Here is a 25,102-nt window from a genome sequence, read left to right as displayed (position 1 = left end):
TACACCCAACATTTGTTGGGCTGGATTATTTTTTTGATAAATGCAGGGAGACCTCTCTAGATGATTTTAATTTGAATATCTACGTATATGTGAAAATACTTAAAATCATAATTATTTTCCAGGACTGACGACACGCACGGTTATCCATTCAATGTTGAATAAAAGCCTTACCAATATTCCAATAAAGAGCTTGTTGTTTGGAGACATTTTGTTCTCTTACTGCACTGCAGTCAAATCCCACAGGAGTTTAAACCTGGTAAAGGCCCAGCTGCTTCTGTTCTGTACCATATGATGTTAGTTGTTGGTCAAATCGAGTGTGAAGAAAAGGGACTACCCTGGGACTAAACTTTTAAAGCTCTACCATTTCCTGAACAAATATAAATGACAGTAACATATCTATCTTTGTAACATTGTGGTTGTGACTAACAGTCAGTCACTAGAGGTTAATGTTAGCCTACAACAAAAAGGGGGAGCTTGATTTAGGATCCACTCCCCTCAGTTTTTGACTTTATATCATTTTGGTTTGTTAACTGGTTTTCCATACTTTTATCCTATATTAAGTTGAGGGGTTTTAGCAAGCCCCCAGGAAGTGCTCCGGTCGTCGATCCGGACTTTCATTGTGGCCAAACAGCGGTACTGCATCGTCCGTGTCAGTCACGTGATGCATTGGGCCCAAAAATACTTTTTCCCATAGACTTACTTTGGGAAAGAGACGTCTTGTAACTCAGCGGATAATTTTTTTTTAGGTGAATCAACTTCCCAGTACGAACACCTAAATAGCCCTTATCTAAAAAGATAAGTTTTAAAATTTGTAAAACGCACTCATAGCTGAATCCAGAGTGATTTCCCTTCCTCCGTTCATGTTAGTAAGACCCAGACCGAGGCTGGAGCGCAAGCCGTGACGACGGCGTGACGACGGCGTGACGTCGGGACCCCGTGACCAAGTCATGTGACCGAGCAGATGCTACTCCGTCAATCATCTCGGACGCTACTCCGCCAAGATCCGGGTACTTTTCCAGACGGAAGTCGAGCCATTTAGGCTTCATGCACCAATGAGCAACTCTCATAGGAATGAACGGGGCTCCGCCTCCAGTATCCAGTTCTTTTAATACATCCATGGGTTTTAGTTCATGTGATGTAATGGACAAATTGATTAATCACTTGTTGGGTTGTACAGCTACATCAAAAGAATAGCTGCCCTCAGGCACTGGATTGTCTGACCTCTATTGCATGACACTGGTGGATGGATACGCACATGTGACAAGAACATGAAACAAAATTACGTAAGCAGTTAAAAGACAACTACATCTTTAAAAGGTGTTGTCAATACGGTCCAGAAATTTCCCATTTCTCAGTATGAATAACTTTTTCCCAAAGCTAGAAACAAAAGACTTCACGGAGATCGCCGACACCAAAAAAATGTTCCCTGAATTTAAACTCAAATGAGCTCTTCTGCGGCAGTATTTCAACTCTGAAAAAGGAAAATATACCATTAACCAGAGAAAAAGCGCCTACGGTATTATGAGTTCATTGTTCACCTCCATTTTCCTCCTAACTGTTCTCTATGGAGCTGTTTCAGGATTTACATCATCGGCTCTTTGTATTTTGGCTCTAGGCTTCGGGAGAGAGACTCATGTTCTCAAATATTAATTGAGCCATTAACCACTGTTACAATAAATGAATCTGTTAATTCAGTAATATTAATAAATACCTTTCAACAGTGTCGATGCTTTATTAACTTACAGACTATGCCCTATGCCTGAAGGAGCATCAAGCCAAAAGTTTCATGTTATTATGAGGACAGGCTGGTCAATCTATGGAGTTACACAACACACACCCAGATACAAATGGGTCACCTCTACTCAATTCTCACAGGACGTTTTCACAGAAATGTTAACGTTATGTTTCTTTTAAAAACTACATAGGAAAGAGGACATAAGGGCAACATACTGTAATTTGTCCACAGCTGCTGAAAATGATTGTTGATTGTTACCAATAAGCTGCTGATTAATTTAAGCCTGTGAAAATCATTAGTGATCTCTGGCCTGCAGATATCAGCTGAATGAAAACAAAAGTAATGAACTCCCTCCCTCTTGCCTATTTGTCCTGCAAGCCAGCTTTAACCATGACCATTTAACCATGACCATTTAACCCTCTACTGCTTCCCTAACATTTTTACGACTAGTGAAGATAAAAAAAATAATGTAACAGGACCTTGAGACATGTCAACCAGCAAGCCGAGTACATTAACGTTTTGAATCATTACCAGTACTATTTCTCATTTCATCTCAACAAATCACTTCCCAATAAGTGTGATGGGCCTACTTCAGATGGAATGAGACAAGATAAAAGAACAATACTCCACTGATCTCTGACATTACACTGTAAGCCACTGTTAACGGCACCTTATAACATGGCTGTCTGACCCATTATATACCCCATCTACGGATTGCCGACACTACTGGGTCTACTGGATAGGAAATGTTTCTGCCTACAATGCAAACACCCATATATCAGATAACCTCAGAATGATCATCCTGAGGTTATGAGCCACACTGCAAAGGCAAAGGCAATGTGATAATAGAGATGCCCACAGCGGAGGGATATTTGCTTTTATACTAAATTCTCAATTGCCTCGAAAAGTGACCTACGTCACCTAACCTTTTCCTCAGGTACAGACAATGATAGGGCTAGAAAGTGACTCAATAGTGTAAGTCATCTCTAACTGATCTCAGCACATAATTATACAATGACAAAACTCTCATGTCTGTGGTTCAGTTCTCAGGTTTTACTGAATAAGTGTTTTTTTTCTGTGAGATCTTAAGTACTTAAAGCCCCCTTCCAGAGTTTCTTTGGCATGTCTATGATATTTCATATTTATTTGAGTCATTTCCTGACAATGTTGATTAGCAACACTGTGAACATTTTTGAACAAATAAAACGCTGCTAAAATGTGAATATGAAGTATGACTATAGTAGAAGCTGCAGGTCATGCATTGTCCTCCAAGCTTGCGCAAGTGCACTCATTGCTAGCCTAACTTATTAGTTTATTAATTAGTTTCATCGATGTTAGTTTAGTGTGTCGTTTATTTTCACCATGGCATTCGTGTGTGCGGTGAACTTGTGCAATAAACGCAGTGGATTACATGAAATCCCACCATCAGAATTAGCACAACATGCTGGCTGTCTCACTCATTTAGTCTCTTCTTTACGGTCTCCTCCTGGAGATAAACTAACAGAAAGTGGTCGATGCCGCACGCCGGTTTTGTGTCCGGCTACAGCGCACTGCAGGACAGATCATAGACATGGTGCCCGCCATTTGAAATGTAGTTTTGGGATGTTTTGGAGGTTTGCTGGGCTCTAACAGGTCTGGACGCCGGGGAGCACACAACAATCAGCCCAAGAGAAAACAAGAGGAAAAGTCCTGTTAGAGAAATCACAGTGCAGCCCGGTGCTGAGGGAAAAGCGGACGGGGTTGGTGGACGGTGCGCCTCCAAATCGTACCAAAACTGCATTTCAAATGGCAGACCTAGGCAACATGTCTATCCGTCCTGCGGTGTGGCTCCTTGGTGCAGCAGAAGCCAGACGGCTATGTCGCCAGGAGGAGACGGTAAAGAATAGAACAAGAGAGAGAGAGAGTCAGTGTGTTTTGCTAATTCTTGTCTCATTTGTGATCTAATAAACAGTAAAATCACAAAATTCAGTGCCACATAGCTAGCTGTTTTCCAAGCTACTGTATCTAAACTGGGTTGAAAGACAATCTGGTTGCCATGGTAATGAATTACATCTGACAATGTACCACACCCCCATTCTCTGTTTGAGAGAGATTATTAACCGAAAAACAGGAAGTTACAGTGACTGGGGAGGGGGGTTGAGGGGCCTTTAACACAAATAACATCTTTATGAAAACGTAGTTGAAAGTGGAAATTGAAAAGTCTGAATGCTGAATTCATCTGCTGTCATATTGATAGTAAAAAAGACCAACCTAATGGAAAGTTAACGAGCAAGTGATTGCAATTCAAACCAAAGATTGTGGTCTCATTTATAAACAGCTGCAGTACACAGGGAACCATACTAGCTACATCTTATAATTAGGCCAATGGTACAGTGTGAACACATTAAAACAATCAGGAACACAATCTCGATCAAACTGAGCTTCGACAAACATAACGAGGAACTTTTTACCCTTGCATTGATGAGTTGTGCAAACGTAACAGTGGCGAAGCACCGTCAGTGTTCACCATTTAATTGTTCAATCAGGTCAGACTTCAAAGCATTTTCACATTATTCAAGCCACGCTGGTCAATGCTGCAAAGCTGAAAATGATCTTATTCATATTCCGATCAGACCTCAACCGGGGAATGATCAAGCACAATTGTCATGTCACAGTTCAGACTCAGGGAGGAAGAGAGTGAACTGCATCAGCACAGCTCGGCATCTGATAAGGCATCCTTGACGAGACCGTTTCAGAAACACTGGCAGGCGTCAAACGCTCTGCCTGCACTCTGAGTAAAATTAACATATTAACTGCCAATTTCATAAGATTTTCACAGCCAACATTGTCACTGTTACAAAACAGCTTAGCTGATTCATCCTTGGAGCCTCTTAAAGTTGGACAGCAATGCAGGACAATGCTGAGTCACTGGGAATAACAACTGATTGGTCAATCTTATTCCAATCAAATCAAAACAGGATATTACCTCTAGGAATTAAATACAGTTAATATAACAGTATATCAATGTAACAAATTCATAACAATGTTAATATAGTGCTACATTATGCTCAATATGATATACACATTTCCCACAAAAAAGCTTGTTACATGTTATCACGTTACTTGCAAACGGAACTAGACTTTGGCAGGACTTTCCAGTTTGTAAAGTCAACAATATTAAGTTTCTAGATCAAATTACAACAAGAGAAGACTCAAGTAAACAGTGTTAGGGATAATATAAACACTCAAGATTCTCATGGTTGACAATCGCATGGGGTGTCTTATTAAATATTAAAATATTTGGTGTGTGCAGGAAATGACAATTGTCACCCAAGGAAAATATAAAAAATGAAGCCCTTCTAAGAGATACGAGATGGTGTAGAGTAGGCCTGCAGCTAACAACTACTTGTGGAAAATGCCCATCACAGTTTCCTAGAACTAGGTTAGCCTAGTGTCATCACATCTTGTTTTGTCCAACCAACAGTCTAATGTTAAGACGAGAAGCTAGGACCGTCAAATGTTTGCCATTTTTGCTTGGAAAAGTACTCAAAACGATTCTAAAAAATAGTTGTCAATTCATTTTCTGTCAATTGACTAAATAACTAATCATTGCAGCTCTCGTCTACAGCAATTACTATCAAAGTAGGCCATATCAACAACAGTTCAATTATAAAACTTAAATCAACACTGAGCTTCACAAGCAAATACTGGGTTTCCATGATCCTGTGAGAGCAGTATTTTTAATAAACATACATTCTTGGAGTGACGGACAGCCCTGCATTTTCTCTCAACTAATTAAATATCAACATCACAGCCTTGATTCTGTGGATTATAAAGTACTATGATAGCGGCGTAGAAACATAATTATTGATAATAAAACTCAATGTTAATTGTTTACATGCTTCATTGCTTATTACTGTAAAATGTTAATACAGCTCATCATAAAGGCATAGAACTACCTTTCCCATTAATGCATCAGAATTGTAATTACTGCCAAGTCATTTGAGTTACCCTTTGAAATACCTGTGTGAGGCGAGCAGCACTTGTGTAAATCAGTGACCCCTGAGCTGACAAATGAATAAGCAATGATTCAGGTAAGCAACTGATGGCTGCTGCTGCGAGTCGCCTTGAACACATGCAGCCACAATGAGTGAATGTAAGACAGCAGCAGGACTCTCAACCTCTCAACCTGCATCGAGGATGGCTGTCGAAAGATCTTTTATACATTACCCCATCAACTGCCAGTGGCATTAGGTTGGCCAACTGGATTACACGCAAGCATGCAAGCTGCATTGCTCAAAAGGGAGTTTGGGTTAAACAACAATCTGCGGTTGGAAGATTTAGGCTAAATGATTGCAGGGAAGTAATAATGCTTAAAGCTAGGGTAGGCAACTTTGGAGAAACCAGCAAGAGTAAGCTAGACTTTGAAAGTATCCAACCAAAAAAAATCCCAGCCCCTCCCTTCAGACTTCCTTCCAAAGCCACTCTCCCAAAACACATGAAAGCGTACTGCGTGAGGAGCGCAGCGCATCATTGTCATCACTAACCGTATCCAACTACCTCGTGTCTCATTCACATGTAAGACTAGAATTACAGCCTCAAGGGTGTATGCCTCTGCCAACCAGTCACGTTGCAGTTTACATCCATGTCTGTCATCACTTTGTCATTTATCCTATTAGACATTTGTGTAAAATTGTCATAATTAGCATTTGAATTCTTGGGTTATGGCCAAAAACGTGTTTTGTGAGGTCACAGTGACCTTGACCTTTTATCACCAAAATCTAATCAGCTTATCCTCGAGTCCAGGTGGACGTTTGAGCCAAATTTGAACCCCTCAAGGGGTTCCTGAAATATCGCCTTCACGAGAATAGACCGGACAGACAACCTGAAAACATAATGCCCCTGGTCACGGCTCTCGCCGGCGCAGAGGCATAAAAACACCTAACATTATCATAATGAACGTAAGCAACAAACAAGTGGCAAGTGTTAGCACTCACGGCTGTCAAGCTACCAGATTGTGGAATCAGGTCGGTCGATAGTCAGGTAGGCCATCCAATCATTTCATGCGGGCTGTATAAAATGATTGGACAGGCTTACAGTATTACCCTCCTGCTACAGCCACAGATACTGTTTTTTTTCTCTTTTTTTTGTTAGAGCATTTGATGTATTGATTGCTGTCAGGATGTAAATCGAATTTCAACAAATAACAAAAAAATGCTCCAATGATAAATTGCCTACGCTGGCTTCAAGTGGCAGTTTCTAGAGTGACATCATGAATAATTGATTTGACAATGTTAGGCAATATCAACAACATTTACACAACCACATTCTTAATGGGAACTTAATGCCACCCATGTCAATAAAAGACAATGTGCAGTAGACCTTTTGCTGAACATGGACGCTCAGTGTGATTACTATCGAGTTCTGGTTCAAGGCATCTTCAACAGTATTGAGAGGTTCTGTTTCACACTGCAGTACTCCAATACATTTTCCTTGCTTCATTTGTCTATTTGATTCTAAAAAAAAAAAAATAGGACAAGCAATCACTACATTTACACATTTCAGTAAATGTGCTTACGTGGACAAATGTACTGTAGCATATACACCAGTAATTATTTACCACAATGAATCAGACTGCAGAATGGAAACATGTGTTTGGAAGTTTTTTAAACACATGGTGAACACTGATGACGACATTAGCATTAACAGTGTACAAAGTACTTGATTTACAGTAGACATATTGAAAGCATCCTTTAACATTTTATCACTTCAAGACTTCAAGGAAAAGCACTCTCAAAACACTTGATTATCAATATACACCAATCAGCCATAACATTAGCACCACTGACAGGTGAAGTGAATAACATGGATTATCTCGTTACCATGGCACCTGGCAGTGGGGGGGTATATTAGACAGCAAGTGAACATTTTGAACTTTGAATTTTGTGTTGGAAGCAGAAAAATGAGTTTAAGGATTGAGAACGACTTTGACAAGGGCCAAATAGTGCCGGCTAGATGACTGGGTCAGAGCATCTCCAGAACTGCAGCTCTTGTGGGATGTTCCTGGTCTGCAGTGGTCAGGACCTACCAGAAGTGGTCCAAGGAAGGAAAACCGGTGAACCGGCGACGGGATCAGACCCAAGGCTCATTGATGCACATGGGGAGCGAAGGCTGGCCCGTGTTGTCCGATCCAATAGAAGAGCTACTGGAGCTCAAAGTGCTGAAAAAGTTAATGCTGGTTCTGATAGAAAGGTGTCAGAACACTCAGTGAGGAGCAGTTTATCAATTCAGATCGGTCAGGGTGCCCATGCTGTCCTAATGTTATGGCTGATCGGTGTATATTCATAACAAGTATTCAAAATAAATCTACCACCTAACACTGACTTTCAACTGTGCCAAGTCTAAAAAGATCTATAATCATTACTGTCAAATGCAGGTATGCACGATGTAGCATGCAAAGATGTAGTGTAGAAACTTTCTGAAATCTGACATAGAAATGACAGATGGTTTTGGCACAAAAAGCCAAAGCTGAAAAGGAACAGTAGGAAAGAGCCAAAGGGGAGTCAATATTTTCTAAGACTTCATGGCAAAGTTTCCAACACAACTAACAACTACATTATATATCAAATACAAATACACACTTTTGAGCTTTGATATGTCTTTGCTCCTCATTGCTAGTAGAAGAGTTCACCTCTAAAACACTTAAAAAGGAATCCAACTTTCCCAGCAGTCTTATTTAAGCCAGACTGAATGATATGAAACAATATGATGATTCCCATGGAGAAACATGTCTTGGCCTCGCAGCACTGCTGGTCCACAATAATTAATACCATATTGTTTTCCCTTTTAAAAGGGTGATATAACAAACTGAGCTTGTTTTCCTCTAATGCCGGAGCTGTGAAATAAGTGTTATTTACCAAGCAGTGGAAAGATCCTCTTTGGTCAAGACGATCTGAGGTGAGACGTGAGGTGTGAAGAAAAGACAAGTGTAGCCACAGGCTCATTATTTCTCCTGCCACCAGCCCCCCTTATACAACACTGTTATAATTTACTGGAGAAGACAAGAGTTTAAAATGGACTAGTAAACACCTAAGCCATCTATCACATAGTCGCTATGTAACCTAAACATACACTGCTCTGTCTTTCACACAACAGTTAACCTACCTCAAGTTATAATTCAAAGCAAAGCACTCAAAGTCTGCATACCTCTGGCAAAGCTGTACATGTCTCTAAATGGTTTTATTCTGACATCAGAACAATGGCGATGCACAGTTCTGGAGTAAATTACTTCTCCATTCAAGTTTTAAAAATAATCCGCTGACTAACAAACAAACAAACAGACAAAACACAGGACTGGAAACATTGCTTCCTTAATGGAGTGATTAATGTACTATTTGATTTCTGATGAGAAGAGGGTTATCATAACTGCGGTACTCCACCCAAAATCTATTTTTTGAGTGTCAAACGTTCACCCTGTGGAGGTAGTTTCATCTTTCATAGAGAGGATGTGGTCATAGGTTGGTTGGGGTCAACTTGGAAACATGTCAGTTATAATGGTTTCCAAAGAATGGAAATATCCTGTAAGAGCCAACGTCAATTTGTAGTTAAATATTACTTATTATTCTTTACATGTGGATATTTACTCAAGTGTTTCTACTTTGAATATTATATTTATGTTTTATTATTTGGTACTACAAGAAAGTGCCTTTAGGACAGACTGCCGGCACTTTAAGTACACTTTGCAGCAGTTAGTTTGCGGCAGACAGTAGCGATTGGGCAGAGTTTTCCAGCAGTGTTGTGTGGATTTCGTTGTGGAACGAGTTGTGGATTAACCTGTGGACTGGTAAGCGGCATTTTTGGACAGTAATGTTTTTGTTTTCACCAACTTGTACGAGGGGAAAGTGGATCAATAAAACCACTTTTTGCTTTCACCTACAAGCGATGTCGGTGTGAGCTGTGTGCATAGGACCAGAAACACGTGTCAACAGAAGGTTGACACTCTGCTGCAAGTTTTGGATGCTACATACCCATAAATAACTATCTAACCACTCCTGCAACAGAATACTCTTTTCTATTGTAATCCATATGCTCAGCACGTCCCAAAAAGTCATTAAGCAACTTTGCCAAAGAGTCATCGTGTTTCTTTGGGGGAGGGACAGACACAGATGCAATGTATTTGGTGATATCTTCATAAAAAGATTGAAATATACTGAGCATACAAATGGAAAGTGACAGTTTCGGAGAAGCTTCTGTTCATGTATTGGTACTTCATGGAAGGATGAGTGGGAGGGTGAGTGTAGATTTTGGGTGGAGTAACACTTTAAGTTCAGTGTTCTGCCACCATCAAATTAAAAGATCTGCAAAGGTGCTATTTTGTCAACCAAGGACTGCAAGCATCAACTTCTTTCACACACTGCACACACAATTTTGGAAGAAAGGTCTCACCATGCCAGTTTAGATGCACCATTAGCTTGCACGCTCTCACCGCACACACACACACACACATGCCTACATACCCCTCACCACCAAATATGTTCAACAGAAACCTTCACAGAAGCTAGGTTAGCACTATGTATTACAGCTGTTACTATGAGAATGTGGTTGGTGTTGTCCCCACCACATCCTCTCATCACTTCAGAGAAGCAGTTTAACGAGAACTGAGAGGCCTGACTGACGGAGTGAAACAGGCTGCCTTGTTAACACTGGTCCAACCCTTCATAACCACCGTCTCAGTGCAATATTCGATCAGTCACAGCTGTCAAAAAACAAAAACAACCGCCTTCAAGAAAATATTGGCATGCAGACAAGGGCACAGCTTGCTGCATACTTGATTTCATTAATAGCCTTCAGATAGGAAATTCTAAGTTTGGACTTCACACAATTAAAGGCCTGACATGATAACTAATTTTGTATGGGCGATATATTGTCCTTGAAATAATTGCGATAAACGATATTATTGTAATTTCAAGACCATTTTATACTACTGCTATAATGATAATATAATAGCATAATAATGCTCCTTTTCAAAGAGCAATGAACTTTTAATTCTTAAAGACATTCAGACATGGGAATTGGAATTGCTGTTTATTCTGGCACCATGTTGGCTAAAATGTTGATGACATTCTTATTATATAACATAATAGATAACATTCATATATCCTACGGTAAGTATATAGTAATTATTGTGACTATACATTTTTATTTTCTCTATCCAAAGCCACATTAACTTATCATGCTTATTCAATTTTTTACATGACTGTTGACTGTCTCCACGTGTTTATGTAACATGGCAGTGTTACATCAGTGAAGTCCAAATCACTTCCAAGCCAGTCAATTCAGAATATGAACTCTTACTTTTTTGGTCTGCCGGTGTATGAGTAACATTACATAACTCTATTATGGATGATATTTTTGCACTTCCTGCATCAAGCCAAACCTTGGTAGCAGTCCATGTTCTCTTGCTAACTTAACATGACATTCATTTTGGCTTCAACCAATCAGAAATCATCATCATCTCTGTTGTGACTCACTGGATGTTGGTCCGTCTGTGTTGCTAAGCAAACGCCAAAAAATCATTTCAAACTGACTCGTTGTGTCATTTCACTTATTTCTTATGCCTTGTCATGAAGGCTTTCATTGTGCAGTCTCATATGGCACTTAGTGAATTTAGGTCAATGAGCATTTCAGAATGATTTCTTGTCTGCATGGATACCCTGGCACTGGACAACCAATGTGGACAACTCTGGACCAGTTCATTAAATTGGACATAGGACTGGGCAATTAATCAAATTTTATTTTCAATTGCGATTTTGGCTGTTAACAATTATGAAAACAAGATAATCAAGATAAAAAATGATTGTGCTTTATTCTCGGTTTGTCTTGTTGTGTGGTGCGCTTTCACTAGCTGTAACACCCGGGCTGTGAACTCGTTGTGCCCTCTCTCCCTGCGGGGAGAGATGGGGCTCGCAGCGCAACTGTCAACCTGGGCAGACTGACCAGTGCGTGGTCTGTGGCGATGTCGGCAACCCACCTGACCCGTCTTGAAACGCGGACCCCGTCTCATTTACCATGCTTTGTGAGTGACTTTTTTACCGTGTCATCAAAATTCATATCTATACAACCAATGTGATTATGATTAAATTGTTTATTAGTGCACAAAATTGTTTGCAAGAGCACAAAGTTCTTCATAGATCCAGCCTCTTAATTTTTCCCTCAAAGTGCATCAGATTGATGCATTTAGTTTTTTAAAATGTATAAATTGTTCTTTTCTAAATGCATGATGTTTCCAAAGTCGATGTGTAAAGGCCTTTACGGACTGGCAGCGTTTTTTTCGTGTGATTAATTTGCACGTAAATATATTTTTTCAAACTGTTGTTTTTGTCATGAGTACTTTCACACAGAACCTGAATATTGCAAAAAGCGATTACATTGTTTTTTGGAACAAAGTCGATTTTCTGAGCTTTCGCATCGTGAATAAAGGCATCAAACAATCACGTTGTGCGGAATGGGTATGGTTATATTTATGAAACAACAACACTAAGGTACCGTGGTCCGAACCAGGATGGCAAACTTTATTACTCTTTTCAACGTTGACAAAAGCAGCGCAGACCAGATCCACTCCTTCTGTTCTTACCTTTCACAATAAAAGTACTAGACAAATAATATTCGCAGGCTAGTATTTCACATTTTCGTGTCGTTTAGTCATCATGTCTTAACAGGAACGGCAATGAGAGGTTTTCAAAGTAATATGTTATACAAAGAAGCCTTTCTCAGTCTCTTCTTTTAAAATAGGTTTTGAGTTCAATCCAAAATGTCTTAAAAAGGAGTCAAAACTCAATTGACATTTCTCTTATTCAAATAAGCTTCCACATGTTTCGACAGAGCCTATAGCTCACAGGAGTGGACACATCACTGAAACAAATTGCGCTCAAATAGCCTGTGAACAGAGACAGGTCCTTGTGTAGTGAGAGATTACTTGGAACTTTACAAGGAAGAAATGTCAATATTGCCCCCATCAATCTCCAGGCCGAGAGGGCACGTCAAAGTCCAACACCCACAATGTGCCAAGAATGTGTTGCCTGTAAAACCTGCCGGCGAAAAGGTGAGCAGCTGAACCCCGTCCACTGCCAGAGAATGTACCCATGGCAGAGAAATCCCTCTGAAGCATCAAATCATAGACCCAATAATGGTATTGATTGTGCACACGGTAATAAAGGATCAAGCCAAATTCACTCAAACACACCAGATACTGCCATTTGAAAAGTGCTTCTCAACAAATTCCTTACGCAGCTCATGCATTTTAAATCTAGCTGGCCCTCGAGGGAATGAAATCTTGCGTCTGACTACTAATTTACTGACCTCTAAAAGCTAAATGTAAACAACATCAAAAAAAGAGCCATACATTTCTGACATCTCTAAGGATTTCTATGCAACGGTAATCTTCTGTAGGGGAACTAGAGTACAGTTAATGTGAAGAATAATGTAAAGAATAATGAATCCTTTGTTCCGTATAGCCAGGTAACTCCCCTTCACCATTTTCAAACATGTTCCATTACAGTTTTATGGCCGACATTATGACAGCTGCAGCAGCAGAGGCGAGATTTACATTACAGAGTTGCTGACATTAGATACAGACAATGTCTCTGAGGCTTTCAACATACAGTAGATTGATGCAATGTGAGGAAGTGTCATCATCTTTGTTACTCCTTAAGCAATACGCCCAACGTCCATACCCATAAAATGAGGATACTAAAGTGCAAAGCTTTAGACAAGTCAGGATCACTTTTTATATATATATATTAATCTGTTAAAGGTAGGTTATTTAATATCCCTCTGAAACGTGTACATGTATGGATTTCAGCAGTCATGAGAGCACCTAGGATCAGCACCTGGGGCAGGTTAAGACTTGAGTGTCTTGCTCGAGGATTTTCTCCGATCACCTATGTTTCTTCTCCGTCAATATGAGATATTTGATTGTGTTACTCACTACTATATTCATATTAACAGTATAATGCTTTAACAATGTTAAGGCAGACCCTATCATTAATCTGTGCGTATGTGAGGTAGCGGTGTAAATCACCAGTTTCATCATGATACAATATTATTTTGATTCTCTGGACAACGATACATTATTTGCCGATATCACACAGTCTGCCACGATAAGATTTCGATTTGATTGAATTCAGGGGTCTGCGATCTGTACGAGATAATATCACATGTCCATTTAACACAGTAAGTTACATTTATATCAACTCACAAAAAGCAACTTAAATGTGATTTGACAATTCTATTACTGGGCTCGTCCAGACATTTAAATGAAAAACATCTATTATTTTTTAATAAAAACAGACCTCCTTGTTGGAGGTCTGCTTGCTGCTCTATGTTGGTGAGCTGCTTGTCAATAAAATGAGAACAGCTGGTCCACCTTAACAGCCCACCCTAAGTGAGCCTGAGCTGAAGTTGTTGCTAACTTCGGGGCTAACCCCAATTACTTTAACCAGCAGGTAGCAAACAAGACACAGGAACTTGGCTTGGGTCTTAAGGAGCTGTAGCATTTATTCACCGACAAACAAACTCTAACTAACAAACACTGCACTGCTTCGTTCACAGCTATAACATTACTGCTACTCACCATTACAGACACGCTCTCTTTCTCTGTCTATCTCTCTCTTGGCTGACCGCACACTCGCTAACGTTACGAAAAACTACTACGTTTACTGCTCGCTGACGCCGCTTGTTTTCTCGTCACGATTCCACGTCAGCTCATGTCCGTGCAGCCGTCCTTGCGGAAAGCATAACCGAAGCTATGCGGCTTGGATGTTTAGGAATGAGGCGCGCTTAAAACAAAATTGTTAAATTGTATGAATTTCAAAATAAAGGCACATTTTAAAGATGATATGTATTGATGTTTTCAATTTGCATCGTTGATCATTGAATAGATATATCGATCCAGGTGGATGGATCGTTACATCCCTAATGTGAGGTCAACATACAAAACATTCAGGACCCCTTCATGTTATTTTATTACCAGTAGTCTCATTGTACTCTCATTGTACATTATTTGGTGCTGTACTGAACAGTCTGAACTGTATATACTGCTATTACCTTTATGGACACTCCCTCTCATTCTCTCTTAAGTGCAGTATTTTATGGCATGTTATTTGCTGTCTTTGCTGCCCTCTAGAAAAAACATTATCCCATTAACCTCACTCCACACTTTTATCCACATGCAATCAAATACCTATTAAATATCATCTGTTTTAGCTTCTAGGTTATTTGTATAATGGACATAGTACCTTCCACCACATGCTTTTTTATTGTATGTAATTGCAGCTCTTTTTCTGAGACATATTTCACTGCTTTATTCCTGTACTTCTCTGCTGCTGCTGTTGCTACTATATATTCCCCTTTCTTTCTGGGAACAATGAAGATCATCCTATCTTATCCTTGTCTCTACAGGCATGCACATTTAGCTAGATTATACTGACATTCAAGATCAAATAAGCAGCTGCTGTACACATCCAATGCAAAATATATTCAGACAAAGTATAGAATGTGCTTCTGGTGATCCCATTACCGGCCTGTATTGTGAAACCACCTATTTCACTGAAATGTTACATGCAACCATGTTAATAGGCAAGGTTAGTGAAAAGGAGGCAAAAGATGCATGTAAAAAGAGACTAATTAAATTAGAGCAAGGGGGTTGTATGCAGTATAACTTCCAACATCCTATGTGTGCAGGGGTAGATGTGCAGCAGGCTATAGCTCACTGCTCAATGAATGGCATAACAACGTCACTTTAAACTTCAATGTTTACCTTGATAATGCTTCTCCTGCCTGGTATTTCAGATTTGCCATCCACTTCTCTGCTGCTGTTGCTACTATATTTTCCCCTTCTGGGAACAATACAAATCATCCTATCCTGTCCTTGTCTCTACAGGCATGTACTGTAGATTTAGCTAAACTAATGACATTCAAGATCAAATAAGCAGAAGCTCTGCTGTACACATTTCAATGCAACAAAAATATTCAGACAAAGTACAGGATGTGCTTCTGGTGATCCCATTACCGGCCTGTATTGTGAAACCACCTATTTTCACTGAAATGTTACATGCAACCATGTTGATATGCAAGGTTAATGAAAAGGATGCATGTAAAAAGAGACTAATTCAATCAGAGCAGGGGGTTATGCAGTGTGCAACTTCCAACATCTTATATGTGCAGGGTATAGATGTGCAGGCTAGCTCACTGCTCAATGAAAGGCATAACAACGACACTTTCAACTTCAATGTTTACCTTGATAATGCTGCTCCTGCGTGGTATTTCAGATTTGCCATCCAATCCGACAGAGGTGTTGGTGTTGGCGTTGGCGTTGGCTGTATCCGACCCGGCTTGGCTGCCAGGTGAGACGAGGGATCCCGAACCGACCATGTTGTCTGATATCCCACCACAGTCTCCATTCAACACCGACACTTCGCAATGCGTCTTGCCAGCAGCAGCAGCTGCTGCTGCTGCTGCTTCGTCGCTGGGCATGGCCGTACCCCCAACATGCAATGGAGGCAGGCTGCTGCTGTCCTCCACAAACTCAGCCATAGGCACTACCAGCACACACACACAAGCTGCACACACCAAAGCCTTATGTTTCACTCCTTATTTCCTGCCAGGCGTATTATTGCCTCGTATCATTTGCACGCAATAATTCTGCCATATCATCATCATCTGTCGGTGCACATGATCGGTCAGGTTCCTCCTCTACAGACAGAGAGGCTCAACGCTGCTTCATGCACTGTGCGCTGCGAAAAAAAACACAAAAACACACCAGTTATTAGCATAATGAAGCAATTAGTAAGAGCAGGTCATGGTATATAGCAGCAGCAGCGTTGTAAAGAAGCCATATAGGAAGAAGAAACGTGCACTAACATGTCGTGTTGCACTGAAAGCGGATGTTAACTCACATTCAGATAATGCAGAATGATACAAATGAACACAACAATGTTGCATTTTTCAATAAGTTGACTCTTTTTTTAGCCACATTTGTTACATTTGTATCGTAGTAAACCCTCTTCAGTTGAGCACGGTTAACTTAGCTTTATATATATATATATATAACATTACTTGCCTGTTAAACTGCCTCGTCTCTCCATGAGTCTCTTCCTCTCTAAGTTGTTGCAGCAACTGAGCAAACAGACGACCGGTTGGCTGTCTGTGTTGCTGTGAGCTAGTAGTTAGTTAGCTCACTAGCTCTCCTCTCTGTCGCCGGCTCGCTTAGTGAAGTTATAGTTTCCACAGCTCAACTCAAAGTCCAGTCACTGTGTTGTTGTTGTTGTTGTTGTTGTTGTTGTTGTTGTTAGCCTGGCGAACAAAGGAAGACGTTTCTTTCTTCCAGCTTCAGTTAATTAACAGTAACGTTTGTTGGTTGTTAGGTTGAGATTTAAAAAAAACACGTGTTCCTGTTAAGTGTCTGGAGCAGAAGTAGTTACATTTCTACAGAGCGACACTCAGAGAGGACTAAACAGTCTGGCTTGTCAATCAAGACTAATTATTTTTTCAGGCAAAAGAAACGCCCCCTCTCTTACTTTCCTGGGGAACAGATAGAACCTGTTGTATACTCATATACTGTTGTAAAATACATACAATACACATAAGTCATGAAAATACATAGAAAAAACACAAGTCAACAAGAAAATACATAGAAAACAACACACAAGTCATGAAAATACATACAAAATAACACACAAGTCATGAAAATACATAGAAAAAACACAAGTCAACAAGAAAATACATACAAAACAACACACAAGTCATGAAAATACATACAAAATAACACACAAGTCATGAAAATACATACAAAACAACACACAAGTCATGAAAATACATACAAAATAACACACAAGTCATGAAAATACATACAAAACAACACACAAGTCATGAAAATACATACAAAATAACACACAAGTCATGAAAATACATACAAAATAACACAAGTCATGAAAATACATACAAAATAACACACAAGTCATGAAAATACATACAAAACAACACACAAGTCATGAAAATACATACAAAACAACACACAAGTCATGAAAATACATACAAAATAACACACAAGTCATGAAAATACATACAAAATAACACACAAGTCATGAAAATACATACAAAATAACACAAAAATCAACAAGAAAATATATTCAACATAGCCCAAAAGTCAACAAGAAAATGCAAACAAAACAGCACAAGTCAACAAGGAAATATAAAGGGCCTACAAAACAACACAAAGGTCAACAAGGAAATATAAAGGGCCTACAAAACAACACAAAGGTCAACAAGGAAATACATAAAACACAAAAGTCAACAAGAAAATACACACTTGGTAGCATATGTACTTTGGTTGTATAGGGACAAGTAGGACAGGTTATAACATATGGCCCAATACTACACCATTCATGGTTTATGTCCTTAGGTGGGACTTTAAAATACACACAAGTCAACAAGAAAATGCATACAAAGCACACAAGTCATGAAAAAACATACAAAATAGCACAAAAATCAATAACAAAAAAATACATACAACATAGCCCAAAAGTCAACAAGAAAATGCAAACAAAACAGCACAAAAGTCAACAAGGAAAATACATAAAAAACAAAAGTCAACAAGAATATACACACAAAACAGCACAAAAGTCAGATAAAAGAAGCCATATTTAAAGTGACCAACTGCTAAGTCACTTTCACATGTGGTAAGTCCAGGAAACTTAAGGTGCTCTTGAAGATAAACAAAAAAAAGCTGACCACAGAAAAGAAGATCTTCAAGCGCTCTTAAACAGAGCAAAAAGAAAAGTTACACTAAAAGCCTTTATTGGGTTAAAATGTCAACCTCACTGGGTATAATTCAAGGTGGTAATAGTAGTTTCAAACCAGCATAAGTGTGCCTTCAGAACATCTTCTTTTCTGTATAATTAATACTGTTGCTGTTGATGTCAGTGTTACTCAGACGCTATGACATCTCTAAAGGACAGACATTATCTCCCAGAAAGGCTCACATGACTTTTTTTCTGTTTTGAGTCACACTGTGTGTCAGGTCTTCCTCTTTATGTGGACAGTGCACTGAGAGACGATGTACTAATCTCGTCTTCACTGAATAACAACCTCGTGTGCTCTTCTTGTGAAACCTGCACATTAATCTATGTGACCAAGCAGAAATATTAGCCACACATTGGTAGAGCACATGCCTTACATGTACATCATATGCTTAATACTTTAGCCTCTTGTATAAGAGACACACAGAGAGTGAGTGATGAGGCATAACATTGTTCTACATGATTTAATGCATTTTATTCATAGGCCACTGGTTCAGATGAAGGAAGATAAACTGTGGTATACAAGAGCAGGAGGTACGGTGAGTTGTACAACAGAGCCATCTGCTGGTGTACAAGGGTTATTGATTTGTTTTTGTTATAGTGTAGTGCAGATTTTCTTGTTATCCTGTCCTCTTCTGACAATACACTGCTAGTCAAAGTTTATTTTAGCCAAATTTGAATATCTAGACAAGTGGCTTCCAGCCTTTTTGGCCTGTGTACCCATTTTTTTTATGTATTTAAGTAGAGGGGCATGGAGAGATTAAATCATCCAATAATTCTCTAGAAAAAGGCAAATGTCTGGAAAATACAATCTTCTCTTGCAAATATGCTATTTCTGGTTCCTGTCCAGTTAGCTCAGATTTATCATGCAAACCCTTGTGGAGGTCCCGACCCCCCAGGCTGGGTACCACTGATCTATAGGGCTATCCTAGATTTTCTGACACAATGACATCACATGGCTGTTTATTTATGGAAAGTTGATATTTAAAGAAAATAACATTGCAGTCATGAGAGGAAGACATTTGCTGTGAAAGTTGCAATGATATTTACCCTACTTGCATTTGTGCATTATTAATGTTTATTACATCAGTATGCATGAGCTTCATTGCACTGGCTCCTGATCCACGTCAGATCAGACTTTAAAGGTCCCATATCGTGCTCATTTTCAGGTTCATACTTGTATTTATGTTTCTACTAGAACATGTTTACATGCTGTAATGTTAAAAAAAACTTTTATTTTCCTCATACTGTCAGCCTGAATATACCTGTATTTACCTTATGTCTGAAACGCTCCGTTTTAGTGCATTTCAAGGGAATTGCAACAGAATTGTGTTGCTAGGCAACAGTTTGGGTCGATGTTTACTTCCTGTCAGCTGATGTTATTTACATACACTGCAACAGGAAATAAACTGGTACACATTTAGAATGTTTACGTTTAAAACTGTGTAATAGTCTAAATATTGTATATTTGTGACATCACAAATAGACAGAAATCCTAACGGCTTGTTTCAAACGCACAATTTCTGAATACGGGCTGTGTGTGTTTCTCCGTATATTGAGCGTTTTGATAGTCTAACAGTATTTATAAAGCACTTAAACCTGAAACATGAAAATCTCATTTTTTACAATATGGGACCTTTAAGATGCTTCTGGTGATCTACAAAATTGTAAATGGGCACGTCCCTTCCTACCTGTCTGATCTTCTTAAGCCCTATACTCTAATCAGGTCTACTGTCTGTCCCCAGAGTGAAATAGAAGTCAGCAGGCCAAAGGGCCTTTTCCTATCGGGGCCCCCTTCCTCTGGAATAACCCCCCTACGGACATCAGACAGTCTGTTTCTGTTGAGGCCTTTAAATCTGAGCTCAAAACTCATCTCTTTGCCTTAACTTTCAATTAGTTACTTATCCCTTTATTATCCCGCTGGCAGGTCTCAGTCTCAATGTCCCAACAAGAATAATATTAACTTTAAACCTGCGTTGTTTGTGTCCCACAAGCACTGCTGTGTGCCTCTCTCTGTCTGTCTCTCTCTATCCCCCTCCCTCCCTCTCTTTTTATTTTACTCTCTTTTAAGTCAGGCTTCTCTGTGCTGGACCGTCGGGCGTCTCAGGACCTCTCTCTGCCTCTGTTGACTGCCGGTGCCTCATTCCACAGCTCTGTCCTCCAGAAGATTCAGCCTCTCCTCGATTAAAATTTAAGTCAATACGCTTTATTAGCATGTATGTACAGTAACAAGGCTAATATTGTCTCTTTCTTTGTATGTTTGTTTGTCTCCTATCTCTGTGAACGATGTGCTTGAGATTGCTTCTTGTCTGTTTGTGTAGCATGTCCGCTTTCTAGGTCGGTGGTTCCCAAACCTTTTCACATCAAGGACCTTCTAAACTCACAAAAATTTGACGACGGACAGTACAAAAGATTTTGTCCCAGCGTCCCCCATCTGATAGGATTTTTGCTTTCAGATGTTTTATTACAGAGAGTGTGTGTGACCGAAATAGTCATACATTCTGTCATTATGTTACTTAAGGATGGAATTATAATGAAAAATAAATGATTCCCCTTTTTGCTGGGGACCCCCTGCAACCCTCTCAAGGACCCCTGGGGGGCCCTACGTTGAAAAGCACTGTTCTAGGTTACATGTTGTGTCGCTCAGGCTCCATCTGTCTGGCGACACCTGGAAAGGGGCTCGATATCCTTCTGGATCCATCTTTTCATATATATTTACATTATATGTATCAATTTAGTCATGCTATGTTGTGTTTTCATGATGTTGTTACTCTGTACATCTAGTGCACATGTGTCTGTCCTGAGAGAGGGATTCCTCCTCTGTTGCTCTTCTTGAGGTTTCTTCTTTTTTACCCGGTTAAAAGTTGGTGTTGTTTTTTTTCTTTAGTCATAAAAGACAGAGGATGTCATTTCCTGTGCAGATTGTAAAGCCCCATGAGGCAAATTTGTGATATTAGACTGTATAAATAAAATTGACTTGACTTCACATTCATGTTATAAAGTCTTTATTGTCTGATTATGTGTAGAATTAACATTTCTGATTTATATTATCTTGGGTTTTGGGTGGAATAACAGTAAAACTGTATTTCCTGCTTGTATTGATACATTTCTACAATTCATAACACTGAGTGGGATGCATCCCCTCCTAAATACAGTATATGACATCCTGCTGCTCCTGCAGGTTAAATCCAACATGATGTGCATCCAACACTGGGAATATTTCACAAATCTCCGATGAAGGTTTTGATTCGAGATTAATATTCTAAAACACTCCCAAAACATCCCTTTAACTTAAGATAATCAGCACTAAACCACATGTTTCCCAGATACATGTTCTTTGCTTGTGTCATGGTTATATTATTATAAGCTTACAGGAAATTGATTACAGTTACAGTAGCTGCTTGCTTCATAGACAGAGAAACAACAAAGTTGTAAAAAGTCTGAACAGTTTACAATTTGCAGACTTATCTTCAATATATTGGAATGATTTCATCTGTGCATTTGCATGAAGCAGGACACCAGCCATACACATACTTATTGCCGCATCCAGTCGTGTCTTTCATTGCTGGACAGTTGATGAATTTGTTTATATAAGGACAGGGATTGGCTGAAATAAAACAATGAAGAGGTTATCACCTTGTCTTTTTTTTCTACCTCAGTAGACAATATTCCTTGTAATACACAGTATATTTGCCATACAAAGAATTAACAGTTTGTTTATGTCATATCTGTTACTTACTGCAGAGTTTGTCTTCACAGTGATCGGGACAGGAAGCACACGGGGATCCGAGCTTATAAGGTGGCCATCCCTTGAAGTTTCCTCTGTGGAATAAATTAGAAACTTGTCAGTTTTTACACAACTTTGCTTGTCTCAGAACTAACTTCTGATTAAATATATAGACCGTTCCATATTTAATTTTTTCCCCCCACCACCGATAAGCTCTCCCAGAAATGAGTTTTATGGGTGCGGAGGGTGAATGAGGGTCACATACGCTCGGTAATAATGACAGCCATAGAAATAGACGTTGTTAGGGCACAATGTCACTCCGCAGCCAACTTTGTAGGAGCTGTTCCAGATCACCTGACGACAAAAATAAAAATGAAATTGTTGTGTAGGTTTACTTGTAGTGAAAGTACAGTCCATTTGTCTTTGCTAAAAGATATAAATAGGAAGTGAAGACATGTCGTCCATCTATATATACAGTCTATGGTTATGTATATATGGTAATGTAAGTCCTATATTCTAATAGTCTCCTTTTAGCTCTGCTTTTGGTCTCTACCAACTCCTGAGGGGAAATGTCTGGATCTTTAGCTGCTAAATTCTCTTTTTTTGTCTCAAGGTTGTTTCACAGAAAACAGCTGCCTGCTGCGGATGAAAACAACGCTATGAGATCAGTGAGAGTGAACCAAAAACAATAAAGGAAACTGCAGAGTCAGGTGATAATTCTCCGTAGGTAAATCACTATTGCATTATATCTGATCCATTGTTAATAAAATAAATATTGATTACAGACGCTTTAATTAAAAGTGACCATCCAATAACAAAGCAGCAACATTACTGTATTATACTGTATCTTTGTCAACACATTACTGTTACCCTGGCAACAGCTGGGTGTTACCTGTGTGTAATGACCAGTCTCTTGGCCGTTCCTGGAGCCTTTGGGATACAGGTAGCGTGAAACCTCGCTGTGCCAGGCATTGACGACGTCCTTCCACAAGGTAGGTGAGGATGAATAGAACAGATTCTCACCTAATTCATATCCTGCTCGTTGGTGAGAAACACATGGCAGCACTGATTAATGGGCGTCTGCAAACACACAGTTTTATTTCCATGTCCCAGTAGATTAAGTTATTTAGATAAAACAGGGTACATTAAAACGCCTATTGATGATAATCTCCTTAATGATAATATATCCTACCACGTGTAATTTGTTATTAAGAGAAGGTATTAAGACTGGAGATAAGATAATGTTCACTGTGACTCTGACAATCAATCACAAGGTCAGTCAGTTCACAGGAAACCTTTACATCAAATGCACCTCTGATGTGCTATTCTAAGATCCTGGCGTTATGTGGAACAAGGTTAAAAAGAGAGAGGAAGAATAAAGGAAGACAGATATACCGTCGAGCATGCGGGTGCTGGGTGATCCATGAGCCAGAATACACTTGTCAACCCAGGCCTGAGCACTGGCTGCTACCTCCTCACTATAGCTCTATATAAAAGAAAAAGAGAACAAATAACGTAACAAATCAAGAGTTTCATTTTAAAACACCCACAACCACAATGCAGAAAAAAATACAATATCTCGCAAGATATTGGTTTTGAAAATGGGATCATTTGTGATTTGAAAGACTGATGAAATTTCCAAAATATGTTCCACTGTAAGTAACCTTTAAAATATGAAAAAGGTTGTGATTGAAGCGGGCTTCCCCTTTGAGACCAGCTGGTGTGCTTTTCATACAGCCCAAAGCCAAACCTGAGTTCCAATATAAACATGAGATTTTTCCCTTTTTTTTTTCCTCTTGTGCAGAAACCTTACACCTCCAGACATCCAACTCTTTTGGAAAGGAAACAAAACATTTTTATTCTCCTGTTGACTGACACATTTTCAGCTGCGTACAGTACAATGCATTTGTATTGGTTGGTCTTGGCTCCCTATTGAATAGATTACAAGACATTATTCTGTCTGTAACTGTAATAAACATAAAAATGACATTTTAGAGTGATCATATTTTTCTATAGGGCTTCCACCAACGATTATTTTCATTGTTGATTAATCTGTTTAATATTTTCTCGATTAATCGATTAGTTGTTTGGTCTATTAAATGTCAGAAAATGGTGAAAAATGTCAATCAGTGTTTCCTAAATCTCAAGATGACGTCCTCAAATGTCTTGTTTTGTCCACAACTCAAAGATATTCAGTTTACTGTCATAGAGGAGGAAAGAAACCAGAAAATATTCACATTTAAGAAGCTGGAATAAGAGAATTTTTTATTATTTTTCTTAAAAATTACTCAAACCAATTAAAGCAGCAGTGGGTAGAATTGGAGCAAATGTGATTAAAAATAGTTATTTTTATAAAACTGTCACAATATCCCGAAAGTAGTGCATGAGACAGGTAATCTAAAACAAATCATATGCCTCTGTGTCCTCCGGTGCTCCTAATGGCATCTGCAAGATTTCACAGACCGGAGGAAAACAACCAATCAGAGCCGAGCTGGAGTCTTGTTGTCTCTGAGCAGCTGTCAATCACTCGTGAACTCCAATCAAATGGTCAAACTAGGCAGCGCTGATCAAATATGAATCAATATTATGTTACGTTAACGCCTATTTCTCACCTCAAATGTTTTCAAAAGCATCTTGTAGTGTACTGTTTAGCGGTGAAATGAGAAAGTTTGTGACGCGGCCATCTCCATGTTGAGATCTGTTGAGGAAATACCAAGCATCCCCCACCTGCAGGAGTAAACTTACTAACTACACATAAAGAAGCAGCATTCAGTTTTTATGCTCCATATATCTGGAACAAACTCC

The 25,102-nt window shown here is 39.3% G+C and overlaps 2 protein-coding genes across 6 annotated transcripts in view; both read right to left on the bottom strand.

The window, feature by feature from the left end:
* The window catches only part of LOC119496858 (inactive phospholipase C-like protein 2), a 46,934-nt gene extending 30,428 nt beyond the window's left edge, over positions 1-16,506 (bottom strand). Inside the window, exon 1 of the mRNA XM_037784491.1 lies at positions 16,010-16,506. Coding sequence (XP_037640419.1) covers positions 16,010-16,306 — 297 coding nt within the window. The 5' untranslated portion in view covers positions 16,307-16,506. The remainder of the gene's footprint in view (positions 1-16,009) is intronic.
* Positions 16,507-21,558: 5,052 nt separating this feature from the next.
* LOC119496646 (cysteine-rich venom protein) overlaps positions 21,559-25,102 on the bottom strand; it is a 146,835-nt gene continuing 143,291 nt past the window's right edge. For all 5 annotated transcript variants that reach the window (XM_037784103.1, XM_037784100.1, XM_037784101.1 and 2 more), the window contains 5 exons: positions 23,693-23,783; positions 23,190-23,332; positions 22,563-22,651; positions 22,310-22,392; positions 21,559-22,177 (listed from right to left, as the gene is read on the bottom strand). In XM_037784103.1, coding sequence (XP_037640031.1) covers positions 22,041-22,177; positions 22,310-22,392; positions 22,563-22,651; positions 23,190-23,332; positions 23,693-23,783 — 543 coding nt within the window. In that variant the 3' untranslated portion in view covers positions 21,559-22,040. The remainder of the gene's footprint in view (positions 22,178-22,309; positions 22,393-22,562; positions 22,652-23,189; positions 23,333-23,692; positions 23,784-25,102) is intronic.

This window comes from Sebastes umbrosus, chromosome 11 (genome assembly GCF_015220745.1).
Source record: "Sebastes umbrosus isolate fSebUmb1 chromosome 11, fSebUmb1.pri, whole genome shotgun sequence".
NCBI lineage: Eukaryota > Metazoa > Chordata > Actinopteri > Perciformes > Sebastidae > Sebastes > Sebastes umbrosus.
The sequence above is the reverse complement of the archived record's forward strand: the minus strand, read 5'-3'. Positions and strand labels throughout refer to the sequence as shown.